Raw genomic sequence first — 21,462 nt, forward strand, 5'->3', positions numbered from 1 at the left:
ATATAGCAATGCCTCAATATACAGATTATAAAATACTTTAACAAATTCAATTCAATTTAAAATTGCATTACTAAAATACTTGTTCAAAACTGTTGTTGTTGCAGTAAACCGAAATGCGGAACGAGAGCGTTTGCCGTTTATCATTTTATATAGAAGAGAGGAGGATCCTTCAGTTATTTAATACTTATGTTTACAGGCTAATTGCATTAACTATTTACGTTTTGTATTTGTTTTTTTTTTTTTTTTGTGGAGCTGGAGATGAAGACGGCGACGATGCACTGGGATTGTCTATGGGGTGTTGAAATTGTTGTGTTGCTGGTCCTGCTTAAGTTTAGCACCTTCTTCATCATCAACTCCTCTTGGTTTAGGCGGCACGTTTGCTATGCTGTGTGCTGCAATTGTTGCGCTGCTGCTGCGACGTTGTTGCCACCGGCTGATAGCAATTGAGATTGGCGGACATGCGACCAAATGCGGCAGCCATGCGATTGGGTAGCCGAAACAGTTGCTGCTGCAGCTGCTGATGTCGATGTTGCTGTCGCTGACGATGTTGCCGCTGTCGTTGCCCGGTGCAATCGCGGAGCTGCGCCACAACCTCGGAATGCTGCACATACGAGACGCGTATGTTAACCGCCTCATCATCATCGTCGTCGTCCGCATCGCCATCGCCAGCACTGTCCACATCCTCGTAGTAGGAGAAGCCCGCCGGTGGCGGTGGTATGATCGGTGGGCGTGGCAGTGGCGGCGGTGGCAATGGCAATTGTAACTCCGCTCTCCGCGTCGTCGCCACCGTTGCCGCGGACTATATGTTGGCATAGTACGGCGTTGGTGTGTGGGCATCGCAGGGCTTAACGCGCAGCTTCTGCTTGTAGTGGTATTCCTTCAGATAGCTCTTCAGCTGACCAGGCAGCTCCAGCTGATTGATGCCATCGTAGGTGGTATTGGAGACAATGGTGGCACGTGCCAGTTGCTGCAGCGAGAAGGTCTGACGACGATGCAGCGGCATGGTCAAGCACGGCTCGAAGAACATTACGCACGACGGATCCTTGTAGTGCTCCAGCAGACCGGTGACCGTCAAGGCGGAAAACACGCAAGGATCATGGCAATCAAAGCTGTAAGCGAAAACAATACGGGAAAGTTAGTAAAGCTTGACAAATCAATTGTGCGCAGTTAACTAAGTGAAGTTGAGTTGTCACTACGCCAGCAGCATGTGTCATCATCGTCATTGACTCACCTAAACTTGTGGCCGCTCTGCTCGATGCGCGCATGCAGTGATCTTCCATATTTGCGGAATGTGACCGAGAATAGGAACTCCTCCTGGGCCGAATCGCGCAGCAGGAATGTGCCCTCCGGTTTGCCCTCGAGCAGACGCTCGGCCTCATAGCGATCCATTTTGCCAAAGTAGAAATTACTATTGATAATCTTCTCCAGATCCGGTACCAGACAATGCATGAAATCAATCTGTGAATGCACCGTTACGCCCACGCCATAAGGTCCACTTGCAGCAACGGAAACAGGGCGAGGAGCCTCAATGGGCATGGGAGGCAGCACATTGGCTGCATCTGCTGGAGGCGCTGGCGTTGCTGGCGGAGGAGCTGCCACCACCATGGTGACCAGTGGCGTTGCGGTGTTGCTGTTGCTATTGCTGCTAGTGCACACCGTGCAGCTGTTGGGCGCCTGCGTCTCCATCACAAACTGTGGCTGCGGCTGTGAACTGATGCGTATGATGACATCCCCATGCGCATTGGCGGGCCTTGCCCAAATGGCCAATTGGCTGGGCTCGGCCACAGCGACAGAGTTGCGCTGCCTTTGCATCGGTCGACGTGAAGCTGCTGCTCCCGTTGACGCAGCTGTGCTTGCGCTGAGCGTGGGCGGCGTTGAACGTCTGTCGGCGCTGCTGCGTGTCTTTGAGCTGCGCGTTGATTCCTTTTTGTCCTTGATGGCAGCAGCATTGGCATTGGAATTGCTGTTGCTAAACTCCATCATGCCGCGCAGCCCGCGCAAAGCATCGATGCATTTGCATTTGCAACAGCGTCGCTTGGATGTGCTGCCTCCTGTGGATGTTGCTGCTGCTTCTGGCAGGGAAGTTGTCATCGTGTTTAATGAGTTGGTTTTGCTGCTCCGACTGCTCCGATTGCGACAGCAGCTGTTGCCGCTGTTTAATGCTAGATAAATGGAAAGTAATGCCAATTGGTAAATAATTGCTCGATATATACTCGATGATGATGGTGATTAGGGCTGAGGGACGGACTGTGATGTGCTTACCTTGCGCACGGCGTTGTGCTTCACTCGACAACATTTCGTTGACTGGCGGCGGTTCGAGCACCTCGCAGTACTCGACGCCTTCGGCGCTGCTGCTGCGACGCCGACGCAGCAACGACGATGTTGCTATTTCCGACTCATCATCGTCGTCGTCGTCGTCGTGGATGGCGTCGTCGTTAACTTCGTGCAATTGTAGCGTTTTGACCGCAGCCGACGCCGACGCAACGCTTCCCGCTAAATTGTTGTTATTCACAACGACGAGCTGTCTTTCGATGTTTGTTTTTGGCGCTTCCGTTGAACTGCCCGCAGTTCGTAACGCAGCACCTGCCCCCGATGTGGTTTTGGGATCCGCCCCCGTTCCATTGCCTCCCGCCACCGTCGCTGCTGCTGCTCCTCCTGCTATTGCCGCACCCAACGTCACATTCACAATTTGTTCATTTGCATTGAGCGTGTCCGCTACCGTCGTTGCCCCAGACGCTGCGGCGCCCTCAACTAATGCCAGCTCCTGCTGCTGCTGCTCGAGCTGTAATTGCTGCACCTGCTCCTCACCCGTCGCATTGCCATTGCCAATCTGCATTTCGGCCAATTGTATTTTAATTATTATCTGTCGCACCTCCTCAACGGTTCCCGTGTTCGTCGCCGCCTCGCCTCCTTCCGCAATCTGCAAGCTATACCTCGCTTGCTCCCGCTGCCGCTCCCTCTGCTGCTGCTCCCGCTGCAGTTCTAACTCAGCTGCTGCTTGGCTGCGTCGCTGATATTGGCTTGACTTTGATTTGCTCTTGGTATTGTGGGCAAGTTGGCTTTTGCGGCTGGCAACGACGTCAGTTGGTGGCCTGCTCAATTGATGACCCATTGGAAGCTGTCTCTCAGTTGCTGCTGCAAAGGAATAAGGAAAAAACATAAATATTATTAAATACTCAAAAACAGTCAAAGTTTGCACTAACAAGTTTGCCAGATTGTTGTAAATTCGAAATTTGGAAAATGTTGGCGTTGCCGGATCGGCGGTAAAAGGACCGTTGAAATTGGCTGCCATGCAAGCCTATTTTTAACTGGCGATATGACCACCTTTTCCAACTAATTAATATTTTAGTGCTTTCAAGAGCTGCATTCGCAATCACAATATTAAATATGAGCTGTTATTCAGTATTTTCTCACAACAAGTCATTAAACTGTCGCATTTGTCTGGCTATTAACTGAGTGTGAAATGTCTTGACCTACAGCAACAGAGCTCAACAGCGACAGCGACGACGACGTCGATACTGTATGCCCCCCTCTTGCCTATAAGGTCTTGCTGCTGTGACTTCTGTTTCTAGTTTTCAGACTTAATTACTTACTTAAGCAGCAGTTGAAGTTGAGCCCCCCAGCAATGCGTCGCTCTCTGGTCATGGGGCAATTAAGAATGCAGTTGCAGATAATTCCACCCCCGCAAGCATTTTTATGCACTTTGCATGCTGACGCGTTGCTTTCTCACACCACTTGGCCACACTCAAACAACTTGCTCGCTCGCTCGCTCTCCCTCGTTTTCTCTGATGCTTGCTGCTTCTTTCCCTCCCCCGCGAACTGACTCATGCCGAGCATTGCTCAAGTAATGGCCATTAAAAACAATGGCGCGCACATACCAATCCCACGCATGGACTCTTGCCACACACACACACACATGTGCATAGACAACATCTTTATCCCCAATATCGTCAGCTATTTTTAGACATTGAATACGAAGTACCCCCCATAATAAGTACACAAGTAAATGAAATCTTACGACGAGCATCTTCTATCTCTCTCTCCCTCTAGATCTCTCTGTGTAGCATATTTTATGGGTCAGTTTGCATCGTTGCATTGTAATTTCACAAATCATTGAAATGGTAATCGAAAACCCCAAGGCGACCTCTATCTGTCACTCTCCCACGCACACTCCATCTCACTTTCAAGTTTACTCAGTAACAATCGCCATAAAAAAAGAAACTCATTCACAAGAATTACGCGAAATTTTCAGTGATAACACTTGCGGTTTCAATTCGTATTTGAAACTCTCGTTTGCTCTGGCAACCCTGAGCGGTGTCTATATATCCTTATCGCTATGGCTAATCGAATACCTCGTAATGAGATGAGTCATGGCTCTAAGGTCGCCCATGACACGACACGCACAAGTTCCAAATGAGTCACTCGCAGAATTACGAATGTGGTTCGCCAATCAAAGAATTCCCCAAAAATGGAATTGTTGGGAAAAAGGCGCTATCTGCGACTACGACTACGACTCCGAATGATGTTACCCGTTGTCAACGGAAATCGAATCGCCTGATATCTTGGGGAAATAAAATGTGAAAACGACCTGTCATCATAATGGTTATTCAGTCGAATAATTAGATCATACTTCAACACAATCGACACAATCGAACAATAGCTAATGACAATCACGACCTGTAAGATAATGTGCATTTAAAAAATTAATTGCTACATTCACCATTTGCAGCGCAATTCTAAAAGGTAAAGTACTTAAAAGTATAAGAATAAAAGTGTTTTAATTGCACTGCAACAAACTATTAAATAAAATATTTATAGCATTTGTGAGGCGAGCACAATCATTCATTCAGATTTGCATTAATTAACACATCATAACAATGAAACAGTTACACTCGCTTTTGTGTTAATAAAAATAAACTTGTATTTTATTTAATCAGGAGCTTAGAGCTTTTAGCTGAATGAAAGGTTTATGAACTTATCTCCAACCTTGGATGAATTTTCGGCGATGATCGAGATTTCAATTGAATTAAAAGTGGGCATAAATCACAGGCTGTTCTGCTCTGACGCTCTGACATCATTTAATTGCATTTGTAACAAGAACGAAATGAAATTAATGTGTCAGCTTTGAAGTTTAACAACTGCCTGCTGCGTAATTAATAATTATGGACTTACGCATACACTCGATTTTTAGGAATTAAGAAATTAACAGTGCATTTTCGTATTGCGGACGGTCATGTGCTTGGCCTGGAAAATATGGAGAGTAATAAAGCTTCACTTCCCGGAAATGCGACACGCCATCAACAACAAAAACTACAACGACAGCAATAAAGTAAAGGCTAAAATGGATTGCAACTCTTAACAAGCTTCATTTGTTTTTTTTTAGCAAGAATTCAGATTTGGATTCGGCATATTAAATTAAACAAAAAGGAAAAAACCGACAAACTCAATTAAAAGCGAATGGTTAATTGTTTAGCTGGAAACACAATTGAAATGGAATATTTATTGAATTTCTAAAAAATTAATGGCATGCACCGTTAGCCGCTAACAAAACGGCACAACGGTCAGTGGCGCCATCTATGGCCGAGGGGGCACGTGCTAAATGCAAAACTCAACGACCTTTCCCAATCACCGCCAAAGTGAACGATGATCGATGAACGCTTTGTGCATGTGAATCACAAAAAAAAAGAGATACGATCGATGGTTGCTCTATCTCTTTCTAGTCGAGAAATCGCGTATGATTCTATATTTATGAGAATGATGAAATCGGCTTGGGCTCCCCCAACTTCGAAACTGCAAACCTGAAGTCGCAAGACCAGATAAAACCGCATAGCTAAACAATGCTCGTGCTCGTTATAAGCCCAGTTGGTAAGTTCGCAGTAGTAGGTAGGTAGGTAGGAAACCAGCTACTGAGCGAGTGAGGGAGAGACTTATACTCTTTTTTGGATGACTCACAGGAACCGAAGGTGTGAGATACGAGGTAGCAACTGCGACAGCTACGTGCATTTAGCAGCCGGCCTGGCGTTTTTCGCGGAGGGCCCGTCATACCGAAACCTTTTTCTTCTTCTTTCTTTTTGTCAGTTTTCGCTTCGTTTCGTTTCGTTGCCATGAGCTGAAACGCAGAAGCACTGCTGCAGACAATGCGAAATTTCATCAGAAATCCAAATACAGATAATGATCTAATACATAACTTGTTCGTGGTAAATAAAAGTAAAGAAAAAAACAAAATGTTGATAAACGTTTCACAGAAACTTGAAAATGACAGCCTGGGGAAAGGGGGTGTCATGCTGATGATGATGATGGTGTCAGTGGTGGCATACTCGCTGGAAATCTATTAAGCCGGAACTTTTTTCTAATAAGCACCTGCACAATATTTTCAGAGCACCGATGACCGATGATATCTGCAGTTCAGTTGAAAACCGCACAAACACATCATCACAAAATATGACTGAAAATTGGTGCTGATTAGTTAAGGCAATATTCTAACTAAATTTCAAAATTCCTCGTATTTTAATATTAGCAATGACTTCACATTTCAGGCTTTCAAAGTATTAAAGTTCAGTTCAATAAGTACGAGTCGCATTGAAAAGAAAGCTGATTAGTTAAGGAAATATTTCTAAGAAATTTCAATATTCCTCGTAATTTAATATGCTTAAGTATTATTATAAATAAGAGTTGATTAGTTGGGCAATATTCTAAGAAAATTTCAAAATGAATTGCTTTTTAATAAATTGATATATTTAAAAAGAAATTCATAATCAATTCGAAATGATTAACATTTCAATTTAAATTAAGAATGATAACATCGATTACCAATCAAAATAATCGATAGTTTCATTTAAGTTAGCTTTACTGATGTAAGTTTCTCAGTTACGTAAGCATGTCCCTTTGGCGCAGAGGATAGCGCGTTGGACTTCTAATCCAAAGGTCGCGGGTTCGATCCCCGCAAGGGATGAATACATTTCCTAGTATTTTTTATTTATTTTTTGTTTCAAATATTTGTTCGTTTGTAGTTGAAGTGGAAAAACTCAGCAAATTGCCATAGTTTTGGGTTGAGAGAGAGAGAGAGAGAAAACTTTTGTGGAAAAGGGGAAGTAACAACATGAAACTATCACAACAAATAGAAATTCCCAGCTTAACTTTTGCATAACTCCCTTACAACCCCCTCCTCCCTCGAGGCACTTAAAAAGCCATTTCTTGGCTACTACAACTATACAAATACAACTACAACTACAACAATTACTAGAGCTCCCAAGAGGTGCAGCATTGTCATGTTTTACGCTGAAATTGTCACAAGAAAACGAAATGAATTGCGGTCAACGCTTTGAGCTCGAAGTCAAGAGAGAGCGAATGAAGGGAGGGAGGGCAAAAGTAGGCAAAAAGCTAGGTGGATGAGCAGGCAGCAAGTGCAAAAACCAAAGTCGACTCAAGCAACACAGAAAAAAAAAAACAAAATAAAGCCAATGGGAAGAAACCTCAACAATGAACAAGAGACTGAGACAAGGATAAGGATAAGCAGCAATGCAAGGGGGAAAGACGGGATTTTTAAAGCGAATTCAATTACTTTTTGTTGTTGTAGTTGTTGTTGCTGCTGCTTCGTTGGGCTCCGGCTTCGTCTTCGACGTCGCCTTTGTCGTCGTTTTGGCTTTTGCCGTTTTGTTTTTCGTTTTCATTTTCGTATTTCGCTTTTCGCTTTTGCAGTTTTTACTTGGAATTCGCAAATGAACTTCGCTTGAAAACAAAAAATCACATGCAAAGCAGAGCGCGGCAACAAAGCGCAAAGTGCCAAAGGAGCGCAACGAACAGACAGAAAGACGGACTGCGGGTGTGTGTGTGGAGGTGGGGGGGGACTTTTGAGGGGGGTGTGAGAAAGCGAAGCGTATTTCATTTTGATATTTTTTCGCAAGAAAATTGAAATGAGATTTATTTATTACGTTTTCATTTTGAACGCTTTAGCTCCCCTGCCCCTCTCTCAATCCACTCGCCTCGCCCTCTTTCACCCCCTTTCCACTATCATGCCACAAATATTCGCAGCTCCATTCATTGCGCTTCACTTGAAAATATATGTAAGTGTGTGTTCGTAAACAATTCTCATGGCAATTCGGCATTCATATGGCAATTTAATTAGCAATTCCATCGAAAAAAAATAATACAAACACACACACAGACAGACACTTCTCACCCACGGCATTAAGGTTTACTCTTTATATTTTTATCTACGAATCTACCCCTCTCGCTCCCTCCTTAATGTATCTTATGGCATGCTTATCATGTGGTTCGTGACTGATATGCTTGAAGATTTGCCCATTTGGAAATAACTAGAGAAATCTCCATTGACGTGGGTAAACAACAAACGGTAAAAATAATCAAATCAAATTCTCACAAAATCCCATTGTTTTATTATACTTATGTATGTATGTATGTATGTGCTACACTCACTATGTATTTATAGCTAGTTATTGTTTATACCCTGTGCAGGAAAGTCCCATTAAATAATCACAAAAAATATGCATTCCATTTTCTTAATTTATGGGTTGCGTTAAGTACATTTCGTACACATGTATTATGAATATTATGAATTATGGAACACGATAAAAGTTGTTCATAAAATTGTTTCAATCTTCGATAAGAATATAAGATATAAGAATATAGACCTTGAACATATAATATATTACTGTTTTTAAATAAATTTCTTTAAGAAAACATAATGTTCGGGAGAAAAGTATTTATATAAACCTCATAAATCTTCGCTATACTGTTTGCATATTTTTTTCTGTTTCTTAATTATTTTGAAAGTCTGTGTTAGGGCATTGTCAAAGTCGAGTAAACAAAGAAATAGCAGCAAGAGCAGCAGCTGGACAGTGTGCTGAAGTTGTTTTCAATTGTTATCGCGAAATTCGGACAGACATTTTGTTATCAAAGAGCACACACACACTTCTAGAACAAAGGTAGCTGGCAGGTATTTTGACATGTGTCTGTGTGTATGTGTGTGCATAATCATAATAATGAGAAGAGAGAAAATAATAATAATAATATTAACAACATTAATGTGAATTGCGGCAGTTTCTTGGAAGCGAACCTAGCAGCCTAGGCGCAGAAAGGCTCTCATGATAAATCCACCATACACACACACACACACACACACACCGACACACACGCACATGGACAATAGAGCACATGAGTATTTCTTGGAAAATGTGCACACGGTACTCAAATATGGTGGTGAAGTCATGAAGTTGTTTAAAAGGTACACAAACACAACACACCCGTATAATAGTACTGCATACATACGTATGTGTGTGAGTGTGTGTGTGTTGCTGTTTTCTGATTAAACGAAAGCACTAACGAAAATTCAACTTAATTTTGTACACTTAGTCCAGCAGTCCAGCTGTGGCTGAGTCGTCACTCGTTTATTTTTTAATTTTTTGTTTTGTCAAGGTTGCCTCAACTTTTGGGATCGGCCTATGTTTAGATACAAAGCACACACACACACTCATCTGTTTTGCAACATTTAGATAAACATCTTTTGTGTACATATTTTGTTGTATGCTAATGATGTTAAGACACCAAAATTATGAACACATCAGCATAAGATAAAACCAAAAAAAGGTCTGCCTAAGCTAACGGTGCTTTTAGAACGTTTGCCATCGAGTTTGCTCGACAGTCAAGCACTCGCTACTCGCAAATTAAATGCTGAATGCAACCAAAATCATATCATTCTCGTTTAAAAAGCACTACAAAGGGCTGCCAAGATGTTTACGCTGACAAAACAAGCAATAACTCATAAGTTATGCATCTCAACTACTTTTCGTGTAAACTTTGAACAAACTGAAAACTTTACCCCCATAAAAAACGCCTTGAGAACCTCTTTAATCATTGCGAATTCCTTTGCCACCTACCTGCACCTCAATGTTGAGGTAGGTTTCACAACTTTGGTTATCAACACTTTGAAGCTGTCACAATTTCTTTTTCTTTTTTTTTCGGGTCTATTCATATTGTGTATTTCCCACGGGTTTACCTTTTAGTTAGGCCAAAGAATGTTAACTGAATGCTAATGCATTAGACTGCCGAGTCTTTATTTGTTAATGGCAACGATTACACTTTTATAAATTTAGCGATTACGATTGCCACGAACGAACCGGAAGGCGATACGCAAAAAATTATAAAGACCCGATTCATATATAGTATATAGTATAGTCGTATGGCTATTGTTGCGACTTATCAACTCAAGCCCATATAAACAACACGACACGCACACATTGCCTAGTTCCAAGCAACTGGCCATGATAATAATCAGAAGGTTCTCAAACATTTCATTGATAAAATTACTACGAAAAATGTTGAAAGCTCTTGTGATTAAGATTAAATAACTTATCAGCAAGTGATGCGCAAAACGTACTCAAAACGTGACAAATTAATGAACAAATCACTTAAGATTACAACTTTGAAGTCGAGTAAATATACAAAGATAGTCTCTATAGAAAGTCGTTTTCAATATTCTATCGTAATATCAATCTGGATTCCATTTAAAAACTAGGACATGTTGTACTATGATCACACAGTGATTCATCACAATTCCCAGACTGAAAATCACAGTGTCAGTTCTGATAATACAAGTGCGTATACACTATATATATATGTATATATGCGCATATATATTATACACACAGTGCTTATCAGGCAGAGAGCGTTGCAAAGTTGAAACGAACGAAATTCCAAGAACAATCAAAAGCGCTTCGTTTTCATGGAAATGGAAGGCAAATATGTGCACACCAGACGTGCTGACAAAAGAGACAGAAGACGGGGGGAAGGGGAGAGAGAAGGAGGAGGAATCGAATGGGGGTTTGAGATAAGAGTAAGCTGGAATTGAGGAAAGATTTCAGGGGGGTTTAGTGGGTGGCGTTCAACCTGAATTCACAGAGGTAAATAATGTAGGTGCAAAAGTATCCGAGTCTAAAAATATGTTTTATATAATTAACGTTTTTAGTCAAACTGAAATGATTATAAAATAACCTGTATCTGAAATTCAAATACACACAAAAAGGGGATATTTTTTTCCATTTGACTAAAAACACTTAATAATTATGAAAATATAATATCGTAATCGCTGACGCTGAAATCTAAAGTATTTTGTCTGTGAGGTCAAAGAACTGTGAACTCCCCAGGGGTCGAAATAATCGCATGCTTTCTTCTGCGAAATTTTCTACGAAAAAAGGTAAACTTTTCAAACGAAACGAAAAGAAATGTTTATTAAACAAGGTCGTCCACTTAGAGACAACATCTCTTTTTGGCCCTGTTTGGAAAACCCTTTAGATTTGGGCTCGACTTGTTACGAAAGTCGAGCAGAGTTAAAGCCGAAAAGAAATTAACATAAGACAACAAGTCAAACTCGTAGTCAAAAAACCAAACTGAACTGAATTCAACCGGTTTGTTCAAACAAAAATGCTGAAAAAACAACAAAAAATAATAATAAAATAACAATAATATCGTTTCACCTTTATGCCAGAGATAAGTTGGTCAGCAATGATTTGCTATGAAATACAATTAAGCCAAATGAAATAACAGAGAAACAAACAAATGAATTCCAAGCAAAGAGCCTCAAATAAAATTGAGTGTTTTGCCCACATTTCACTTTTGGCATTGCGTTTCAATTGAACAAATTCACGCGAACAATTAACAATGAAAAAAACGAACGAAACACACTCCTATACCATATAGTATGTAGTATGTACATCAAATTGAATTTCCACGAAATCTGCACATAAATCGAATAACAAACACTAATACAATGGAAGGTAAAAACAACAATAGCCGCAGCTGAAGTTGGGACAAAAAAACAAAAAGGAAAAAGGAACACGAGTCTAGGGTGGGAGGAGAAAAAGAACAGAATGCCAATCTTCTGTAAGGGTGGGGGGTGTGTTTGATATATCAATAGCATGGATTAAGTGTGACCAGCTCTATTGGAATGCGAAATAGGAGCACTTCAATAAAGAATGGAAAGCCTGAAGAATGTGTGAGCAAGAACAACTGAAGTGGCAGAAGAATTGGAATCTATACAATTGATGAAAAGCATATTATTATATTTCAATGGAAATGTTCCAGTGTGACCAGAGTAGAGTGGAATACACATAGCGAGAATAGAATGAACGTCAGTTTTGATGGCTCAATAAATTAGTTGAAAAGTCTATTTCGACGTGAAATTAGAGGAAAAGTACCCCGCTGTGATTTATTCAACAATGAAAATGTAATAATTTTTTTGGGGAAGAACTTCATAAATCAGTGCAACGTCATTTTGATAGCTCAGCTATTTATTTGTTCATGAGTAATGGGCAATAATTAGCTGAAAATTGCTTTTTATTGCATTTCCGGTTGAGGTTGCCTGTCCCAGCTTTTGTAAACTTTGAACGAAACAATACGTGTTCCAATTAAGTACAATTTGCTGATTTTTAAATGAGTTTTAGCTGGAAACCAAATAAACTCTCGCATACATAACAAATATTGTAGACAAATGACTTGGTTTTATAACAAATTAGTTTAGCTATAGCAAAACACTTTAGCAATTATAAGAAATGCAAATGTGAACAAGAAGATTTCAGATTTCAGACTTCAGACACATAAAGACTGATGTGCTTTTTGGCCCCAGGGTGCATCTAGAAGCCAATTAACCGAACGCCCCAATTACATTTATCCTTTTTTGTGCATATGTCTGTGTGTGTGTGAGTTGGAAATAATTTCAATTTCACATGAAAAGCTATTAAAACCGAGAACGCACTCAAGTTTAATACAACAAAAATTCAAGGAAATGAGCGGAAGAAGCTGGTAAAAACCCGCTTTTACCAAGAATGATCAAAAAAGTGCACACACACAAACACACAAACACATGCACACACGTTACAGGCAACAACAGCAACAAAGTTAATAACACCTTTTCTTATGAAGGGTACGACGGACGGACGGACGAACGAACGAAAAAATATCGCCGCTGTCGAGAGTCGAGTTGAGTGTGTATGAAGTATGGCTTCAGCCGAATTGAGTAGCGAGCCAAACCAATAACCCAAGACTCTTCTCTCACACTGTGTTTCTCCATCTCTGTCTTGCGCTCCACAAGTATGCGAGCGTGTGTGTGAGGCCAGCTTCAGCTTGGCTTGTGGTGTTAAATGTTTGCAGCCGTAGCAAACGAAGCAGCATTTCATTCAATAGCCGCCACAACAACTACAACTACACCAACAACAGCAACAATAACAACAACAACGACAGCAGCTGCCAACATCACCACCCGCCAACTTCGCCGCGTTCTCGTCTCCCTCTCATGCTAACTGGCTGCCCATTGTGTTGTTGTCAAGTCGCTCTGTGTGCATGTATGAGTGAGAGAGCGCAAGCGAATGAGTGAGAGCATGCGACTACTCATTATGTGTGTGTGTGTGAGTATTGTTGTTGCTCTTGCTGTGCTGAGCTGCTGCTGCTGTTGTTGGTTCACTTGGCTGTAGCTGCTGTGGCTGTCTGTCACTTCTCAGAAATCGGTCTAAATTAGAAAATGCGTTTCTGGGAATTTCGTATCTCTTTTGGGCACAACGAAATAACGCAACGGCGACACCAATACAAAATACAATATGTACACATTTTATATTATACAAGATACTTATTATATATTTATTAATGCCTCCTAATTCCGCGAATGCCCTCGCTATATACTCAAACACACACTCATTCATCATCTGTGTACGTACAACATCAAACTGAATTTATCAATGGCATTTTGTATCATTTTTGCCACATACACTACTACTACAACAACAACATTGGGAACGTATAGTGTGCAAAAATATTTTCTGTGGTCGCAGCCAATTTATTTACCTGTTTAATCGCTGCTCTTGCTATTTTCCGTTGATTTTATTTGTTGTTGCACTTGCTGATTTATTTTCTTTTTGCTAGTTGGCAATTTATATAAATTGTATTTTAAGCATTATTCAGTTTTTAGCTTGCCCAGCACACATCCACTAAAAACCCATTTGAATTGAGTTATATTCTCTCTCATTCACTCTTTGGCACTTCTCGATTTGTTGTATTTAGCTTGTTGTTGACACACGCACGATGATAAATTCATTGCTTGCACTTAGACACACTTAATACACAATTCTTATATGCACTTTCATTCGAAGATTGTGTGTATATAATTTCAACAATTCGGTCAATTTCACTTAAGCGCAACGACGTATCTCAGACCTTTTATAACACCAAAAACTTGCTTATTCAACGACTGCGAGATTCGTGCGTCCAGCGACATCCGAATTTACTTCACGTTTGTGCCAGTGTGACAGACTCTCTGGCGTGAGTGCCAGCGTGACCGCAATATTTACTGCAAAATTTACCTCAAATGTGCTGGTTGCAATGGTCACACTGGTGTAAGTTATTCCGCTAGCCATTATCGATAGGCACTGTGGGCATTCCCCAGCTCGTTTTAAATATAATTGCAATTAAGTATGCAGTTCTCAATTACAGCAATTGAATATCAGAAATCAGAATAAAAATAGTTTTTAATTACGGCAGTTGAGCTTCTGAAGGCAGAACACTTGAAGTGAAGTCAAATAAAGCTCATTATCGATAAACGGCAACATTATACTGCCCGCGTATTTCAAACATAGAAAGTAGTAATATCTTGTTTAAAATGATGCATGTGTTATATCAACAGAAATTTGTTGCCATATAATAACATGTTTAGTTATGACACTAATTGGTCGTTTTAATCGCCACGGGGGAGCAAAGACAGACAGTTAAGCTACAGACACGAACCAAAAATGAAGATAATATTATATAAATTAAAATGCATATCAAATACATACGAAGATCGGCAGATGCGCTACTTTAGTCCCCATTCTCGGACTTAGTCAGTGTCAAGCGGTCAGTCAGTCAACCAACTTGAGCGTACTTTAGCTCTTCGCAACATGCTGCAATCTAATTCAATTAAAATTAAAACGCAAATCTACGCAACAAGCAACAAGTGAAATTGCTCCGAATTCTCGACGACGACGACGACGACGACGGCGGAGACAATTAGACAGCAAAACCTCAGTTTCTGTCTAAACGTGGGCAGCAACACAACAATGAGCGTGGATGACAACAGAAAAAAGGAACAGCTCGCCATGATTCGCTCATCATCAATGCCTGTTAAGCCTAAGCCATTGAATCCAAGGCCTCTAGCACGATCGCCCGAAAAGGAGACGGTCAACGACAACGAAGTCGACTACTATCCAGAGAGTCCCAGTTGTGTTCGACGTCGCCGATCCAAGCAGACGCCGGATCACTTGGAGACGCGCAGCGAACAAAAGTAGGTCATCATTATCCAACAGCATTTACTTTGCGCTAATTCAAAGAAAATTTGTATTATGTATCACACAGCTTCCCTTACACGCTCGACTGGGCGGGCAGCACCATTGAGCTGACACCTGATGTGGATGGAGATGCGGATGGTTTGCGACGCAGCATGAATCGGGTGATGGACAAGAATGGAAATGAGAACGTTGCCTTTCGACGCATTCCGGAAAAGTCCTGGCGATATATGCGCGATGTGATCACCACGCTGGTAAGATCAATTTTCGGTCACCACAAAGCTCCGGCAAAGTCGACAACGACGATGTCGTCAGAGCGATCAAATATCTATAGCATAACGCCCAGCATACAGCGCAAATTAGATGAATTGGCCGAAGAGCCGCCGACGATGAAGCTAAGCAAAGCTACGCCGCATCATCCTAGGCATTCAAGCACAAATGAAAGCGAACGAGTCACATTTAGCATTTAGTATATATCAAAATAACAATAATAAACGCGCATGAAACAAAGAAATGCATTTGACTTGGGCCTCAATTTCAAATCTCACGCACTTTAACTTAATCGATATGCATTCATTGATTACCATCGATAATTTCACACTGACCATCCAAATATTTATCGATACTTGAGCGCAACGATTTAAACTGCAACTGTTATTGTACAGATCGAATTGGAGTGGAAGTACATGCTCACACTGTTTCTGGGTAGTTACTTCCTCAGCTGGACTTTCTTTGGAGTACTTTGCTACGTGGTCGCCTATTCCCATGGCGATTTCCTTTTCGATGCCGTGAGTGGCGAACGTTTGGGCGAGGGCAGCGAGCCTTGCATTTATGGTGGGCCGAATTTCATGGCCATTATGATCTATTCGATTGAGACCCAAACTACACTTGGCTTTGGCGAGCGATATGCCAGTGAGGAATGCCCCGAGACCATTTTTCTGTTCATCATGCAAATGATGTGCGCTGTGGCCATTGAGGGCACCATGGTTAGCATCATCTATGCGAAAACTGCTCGTCCAGCCAAGCAACTGACCAAACTCAGGTTCAGCGACAAAGCTGTGGTAAGCCGCAGTCCGCCCCAGTTTAATTACAAGAGTTTGTACTTACCCACACTTCTTTGCAGATCTGTTATCGCGATGGCAAACTGTGTTTGCTCTTTCGTGTGTGCGATCCACGCGAACAGCAATCCATCGAGTCCAAGATACGAGTCTACATGATTGTGGACAAACAGTGAGTCATTTGTCGACACGCTTAGCTATGATTATTTCACTTTTTCGTTGATACTTTGGCCTTGCAGCACACGCGAGGGCGAGCTCATTAAGACGCACACGGAACTGAAGTTGGAGGGGAATGGCGAGCAGTTGATTGTCTGGCCGGACATTGTGTGCCATGTCATCGATGACACAAGTCCTCTGCAGTCATTTCAAAATGCCAAGCAGCTGAACGCCGCACAATTTGAGTTGTATGTGACAATTGTGGGCACTTCACCGACCACAGCACAAATGACGGAGGCGAAGACATCGTATGTGCCGCGAGAGATATTTTGGGGGCAGCGTTTTGTGAACATTATCCACTACGACGCGACCAATGAGCGTTACATTGTAGACTACGAGAACTTTAACACTACCATCTCGGTAAACCAAACTCTTGAGGCTCCTTCTGTCAATTCAATATAAACGAATCTCTTTGTAGGTGGACATGCCCGTCAAGTTGACGCCGGCGGAGCATTTGCAGCAGCTGCAACAGCAGCAACAACTGGAGCAGCTGCAACAGACATACAGAAAATAACTAATATTAATCACAAGATACTTTACAATCAGCAATTTGAAAATGCCCGCTCGATTACGATAACGATTATTCTTCACACACATTCAGTAATAAAGGTCACACTATGAGCATAGATTTATCGATAAATATTCAAATCTTTCAAGAGCGCGCCCGAATTCAAACGAAGATTAACATTTCGCCTTGTGTAAATATAGACAAGTGCTTGTCAGCTGACATTTGTAGGTGGTGTGCAGGAGTTATGGCGATATTTGTTCTCAGAATAAATATGTGCATTGGAAACGCCAGCTACATACATGCTTAATAAAGAGACAACTTTTGACGATCTAATCTTAACGAAATCTAAACAAACGGATCATTTGTGTGTGCAAAACTAGTCAGACGTAAAACGAAGATAATAAATAAATTAAAATGCACACACCTTGGAGTATTTCGCCATTAGTTCCCCACAAGATGAGCACGGACGACGCTACGGATAAACCCGAAATGCTTCGCTCCATCTCGTTGCCAGTTAAACCAAAACATCTCACGCCTACTCCATTGTCGCGTTCACCAAAGCACGAAAAGGTCAACGAGAATGATGTCGACTATTATCCAGAGAGTCCAAGCTGTTCGCGTCGTTCCCAAAGTAGGCTGACACCAGGAGATAGCACACAAGAGGATAGTCGCAGTGATCAAAAGTGAAGGCGCCATCAAATGGTTGAGGATTCGTTTGTGTTTAAATTGATTGATGTATTTTGTAGTTTTCCCTCAACACACGATTGGGCGGGCAGCACCATTGAACTCAGTCCAACCGCTGATGATGATGGCTTGCGACGCACGATGCATCGTGTGATGCAGAGAAATGGACGCGAGAACGTCGTCTTTCGACGTGTGCCAGAAAAATCCAGACGCTATATGCGTGATGTGATCAACACTTTGGTAGGATGAATTCCCTTAGAGAATTACGGATTTCAATTGCATCCTTTCACTCCTTCGCGCAGATTGAATTGAAGTGGAAGTATATGCTCACACTCTTCTTGAGCAGCTTCTTCCTCAGCTGGATATTCTTTGGCGTCTTGTGCTATCTGGTTGCCTACTACCATGGTGATTTCATTTTCGATGCAGTAACTGGCGAACGTTTGGGCGATGGCGCTGAACCGTGCATCATTGGCGTCAACAGCTTTGTGTCCATGATGCTGTATTCGATCACCACACAAACGACTTTGGGTGGCGGGCAATTTGCTAGCGAGGAATGTCCCGAGACCATATTTCTATATATTATGCAGATGATGTGCGGCGCTGCCATCGAAGGATCCATGGTTAGCATTGTTTATGCCAAAACAATGCGTCCTGCCAAGCAATGTACCAAACTCAAATTTAGCGATAAGGCGGTGGTAAGTTAGATATCAGGGGAAATCATATAACAGACGGTAGTCTGATCTCTTACATAAATTATGATACACTTATCTCGTAAACGTTGCAGATTTCTTATCGCGATGAGCAACTGTGTTTACTGTTTCGTGTTTGTGATCCACGTGAGCGGCAGTCCATCGACTCCAAGATTCGTGTTTACATGATTGTGGACAAACAGTGAGTCAAATAGGCACTCGACATCATAATTAATATTTAATGCCATTTAAATGTGTGTTGACAGCACACGCGAGGGCGAGCTCATAAAGACGCACACGGAGCTGAAGCTGGAGGGGAATGGCGAACAGTTGATTGTTTGGCCGAACATTGTGTGTCATGTCATCGATGAGACGAGTCCACTGCATCGTTTCGATAGTGCGAAGAAGTTTAATGCTGCCCAGTTTGAATTATATGTGACAATTGTGGGCACTTCACCGACCACAGCGCAAATGACGGAGGCAAAGACATCGTATGTGCCGCGAGAGATCTTTTGGGGTCAGCGCTTCGTTAACATTATCCATTACGATGCAGAAGATGAGCGTTATATGGTAGACTACGAGAATTTCAATACAACCATATCGGTAGATAAAACAACTGCTTCTCCTTCTGACAAACTAATGCATGATGAATTCTTTTTTTAGGTGGACATGCCAGTCAATTTGTCGTCGGCAGAGCAGCAACAGCAATTGGCATTGGAGGCTTAGTGCAAATGATAAATATATATATTATAAAAGATACAAAACAATTTTTTTAAAGCGTTTTTTAACATGCCTAATTATTCAGCTGGTTGCGCAAATGTTGTACCTCGGCTCGTAGCATATCGTTCTCATTTTTGAGGCGGCAAAACTCTTTTTTAAAACGATCATGGCGTAGCAACATTCCGAGCCCATCTCTGATCTCCTCGGTGTTTGCCATCTGCTGCTTCCAGTACTGAGCCACCTGAGTGAAGGTTTGAAACTTGCTGACCTCCGCTGACCATTTCAAATCGCGTTCTAGTTGTGTGAAACGATCCTCGATGCTTTCGCGCAGCTCCACAAGTTCCTTGCGCACATCGTACTGACAGCCATCAGAGATCTGTGAGGCAACTGAAGACACATTGCTCGATGTCTTGGGCAGCAGCTGTTGCGGCTGCAATTGCAGAGTAGAAGCCTTGCTGGCTGCGCTTGCCACATGATGTGGCGTGCTATTGCGACTGGCGGACAACATGCGTAATCGACGCTTCTCCTCGATCTCTGCTGCCATGGGTGGATTCTCTTTGTCACTGTCCACCGAACAGTTAACGGATTGTTCATGCAGTTCGCTAGTTTCATCTGTTTCGGCAATTTGTTTCAACTTGGCATCTGCCGACATGTTGCGCTCACGCAACCCACTGCTCACCGTTTCTGTAAGAGATTCATCAGGTTATGCAATTGTTTGGGATCAGCTGGCTGTACTCACGTTGCAGTGTGTCTACGGTGGAGCCGTCTGAGGAACTGAGACCTGAGCCAGTCGGGCAAATGCTTAGGCGTCCATCCTCGGCAATGGGCTTTGTCATCAGCGTATCCCAATCGAAGCTGTCGCGTCGAGAATTAGTTGTTAGACGTGTGGACATGCGATCAAGGAGACGTGGTCGTTGTGTGTCCAGAAAATCACAAAAAGAGTCGCGCTGTTGACGCACCAGCTCATCGCTAGGCGTTTGCTCCACAGTCGCCGCTGGTCTGGCATCCACAGTCACATTATTGGAGCTGTTAAAGCTGCTGCTTTGCTGCTCCTCAGCAGGCGTGGGCACAAAAGCCACTCGCGTCACAGCGCTAAAAGAGTAGAGAATGCACAATTACTTATGGTAAATAGTGCTATACTATTGTGGCATCGTCTCACCTGCCATCGTGCACAGCACGCACAGCCAACGGTGCTCGAGTGCTGCGCATATCGTAAGTAATCAATTCACCCTTGAGATTGCCGGCACAGAAGTATGTTCCGCATTCACTTAACGCCACGGTAGACAAAGGATGTGTGTAATTCAAGCGACCCGACGATGACTGCGCCTTATTGCGTCGTATATCAAATATATTAATATTGCAGTCGTAACCAACGCTGACCAGCAGCGAAGATTGACTGCTACACATGCTGACATCACGACAAGGGGCACTATGTGCATCACTTAAATGAAAGATGGTGCGTTTTGATTGCAAATCGTAGACGGATACGGCGCCCTTGTAGGAAGCCACCGCCAAGTGGAAACGCTTGCGCGGATGAAACCGTGCCAGGGTCGAACTACAAGAGTAATCATGTTTAATTTGATTTGAATATATGCTTTTTTCACTTACTGCTCGTCAATGGTGACTGTATCGATCCTTTGTCGAGTCTTTGTGCCACAAATGTTGATCGTGCCGTCTTCCAGCACCGCTGCAATGTATTCATCCGTGCAATTGTAATCCAAATAGAGTACAGAGCTGCGCGACGCATTCGCCGGATAGCGATGAATCAATTCCGCCGTACGAAAGTTAAATGTCTTAACATAACCACTTGACTGGCCGATGGCAATATGATTGGATACCGTTTTGGCGAAACACACCGAATATGCATTTTCAATGGTCAATTTGCGCACGCGCTGTATTTCCAAAGCTGAGCTGACATATATTTATAGTAGTTCAACAATATTTAATACTAATGCTTACCATTCTGTTGGTTTTCTTTAATGCGCATCACCGCCAAGCCCGCCTTTTTGTCCACCTCCACAAAGACGCGTCCCTGGGAGCTGAATTGAAAATCTGTTGACTCGCCATTCGCATGCACATACGTGGATTTCGTCTCTAAATCCGCGAAATCCGATAGGATTGTTTTCTTAGACGTTGATATCAAATACATTTTTGTTTGAAATATATGAATATTGCTTTAGAGTATGCAAAAAATTTCCAATTGTTACGAAAAATACAAATGTGGCGGCTATGCAGTGTGACCGTGCATTGAATTTCAAAATATG

The 21,462-nt window shown here is 42.4% G+C and overlaps 4 protein-coding genes and 1 non-coding gene across 5 annotated transcripts; 3 read left to right on the plus strand and 2 right to left on the minus strand.

Annotated features, from left to right (window-relative positions):
* Positions 1–219: 219 nt before the first annotated feature.
* LOC133847477 (uncharacterized) lies at positions 220–14,296 on the minus strand. The gene is made up of 4 exons (XM_062282560.1): positions 14,221–14,296; positions 2,263–3,135; positions 1,232–2,162; positions 220–1,109 (listed from the first exon to the last, which is right to left on the minus strand). Exons 1-4 carry the CDS (start codon positions 14,279–14,281, stop codon positions 800–802), a joined length of 2,175 nt encoding a protein of 724 aa, XP_062138544.1. The 5' UTR covers positions 14,282–14,296; the 3' UTR covers positions 220–799.
* Positions 6,880–6,952, plus strand: Trnar-ucu (transfer RNA arginine (anticodon UCU)). The gene has a single exon. It is a non-coding gene; the product is annotated as a tRNA-Arg (tRNA).
* A 440-nt stretch (positions 14,297–14,736) lies between the features above and the next one.
* On the plus strand, positions 14,737–17,336 carry LOC133847518 (inward rectifier potassium channel irk-1-like). The gene is made up of 6 exons (XM_062282632.1): positions 14,737–15,322; positions 15,394–15,577; positions 15,989–16,384; positions 16,447–16,553; positions 16,621–16,957; positions 17,016–17,336. Exons 1-6 carry the CDS (start codon positions 15,099–15,101, stop codon positions 17,109–17,111), a joined length of 1,344 nt encoding a protein of 447 aa, XP_062138616.1. The 5' UTR covers positions 14,737–15,098; the 3' UTR covers positions 17,112–17,336.
* Positions 17,337–17,457: 121 nt separating this feature from the next.
* Positions 17,458–19,260, plus strand: LOC133847510 (inward rectifier potassium channel irk-1-like). Its single transcript, XM_062282620.1, has 6 exons — positions 17,458–17,788; positions 17,852–18,029; positions 18,092–18,484; positions 18,574–18,680; positions 18,745–19,081; positions 19,142–19,260. The coding sequence occupies exons 1-6, from the start codon at positions 17,520–17,522 to the stop codon at positions 19,202–19,204; spliced, it is 1,347 nt and encodes a 448-aa protein (XP_062138604.1). The 5' UTR covers positions 17,458–17,519; the 3' UTR covers positions 19,205–19,260.
* On the minus strand, positions 19,200–21,450 carry LOC133847494 (uncharacterized). Its single transcript, XM_062282597.1, has 5 exons — positions 21,158–21,450; positions 20,807–21,104; positions 20,358–20,753; positions 19,938–20,290; positions 19,200–19,882 (listed from the first exon to the last, which is right to left on the minus strand). Exons 1-5 carry the CDS (start codon positions 21,345–21,347, stop codon positions 19,272–19,274), a joined length of 1,848 nt encoding a protein of 615 aa, XP_062138581.1. The 5' UTR covers positions 21,348–21,450; the 3' UTR covers positions 19,200–19,271.
* Positions 21,451–21,462: the final 12 nt, after the last annotated feature.

The sequence above is a fragment of the Drosophila sulfurigaster genome, chromosome 2L (assembly GCF_023558435.1).
Source record: "Drosophila sulfurigaster albostrigata strain 15112-1811.04 chromosome 2L, ASM2355843v2, whole genome shotgun sequence".
Lineage (NCBI taxonomy): Eukaryota > Metazoa > Arthropoda > Insecta > Diptera > Drosophilidae > Drosophila > Drosophila sulfurigaster.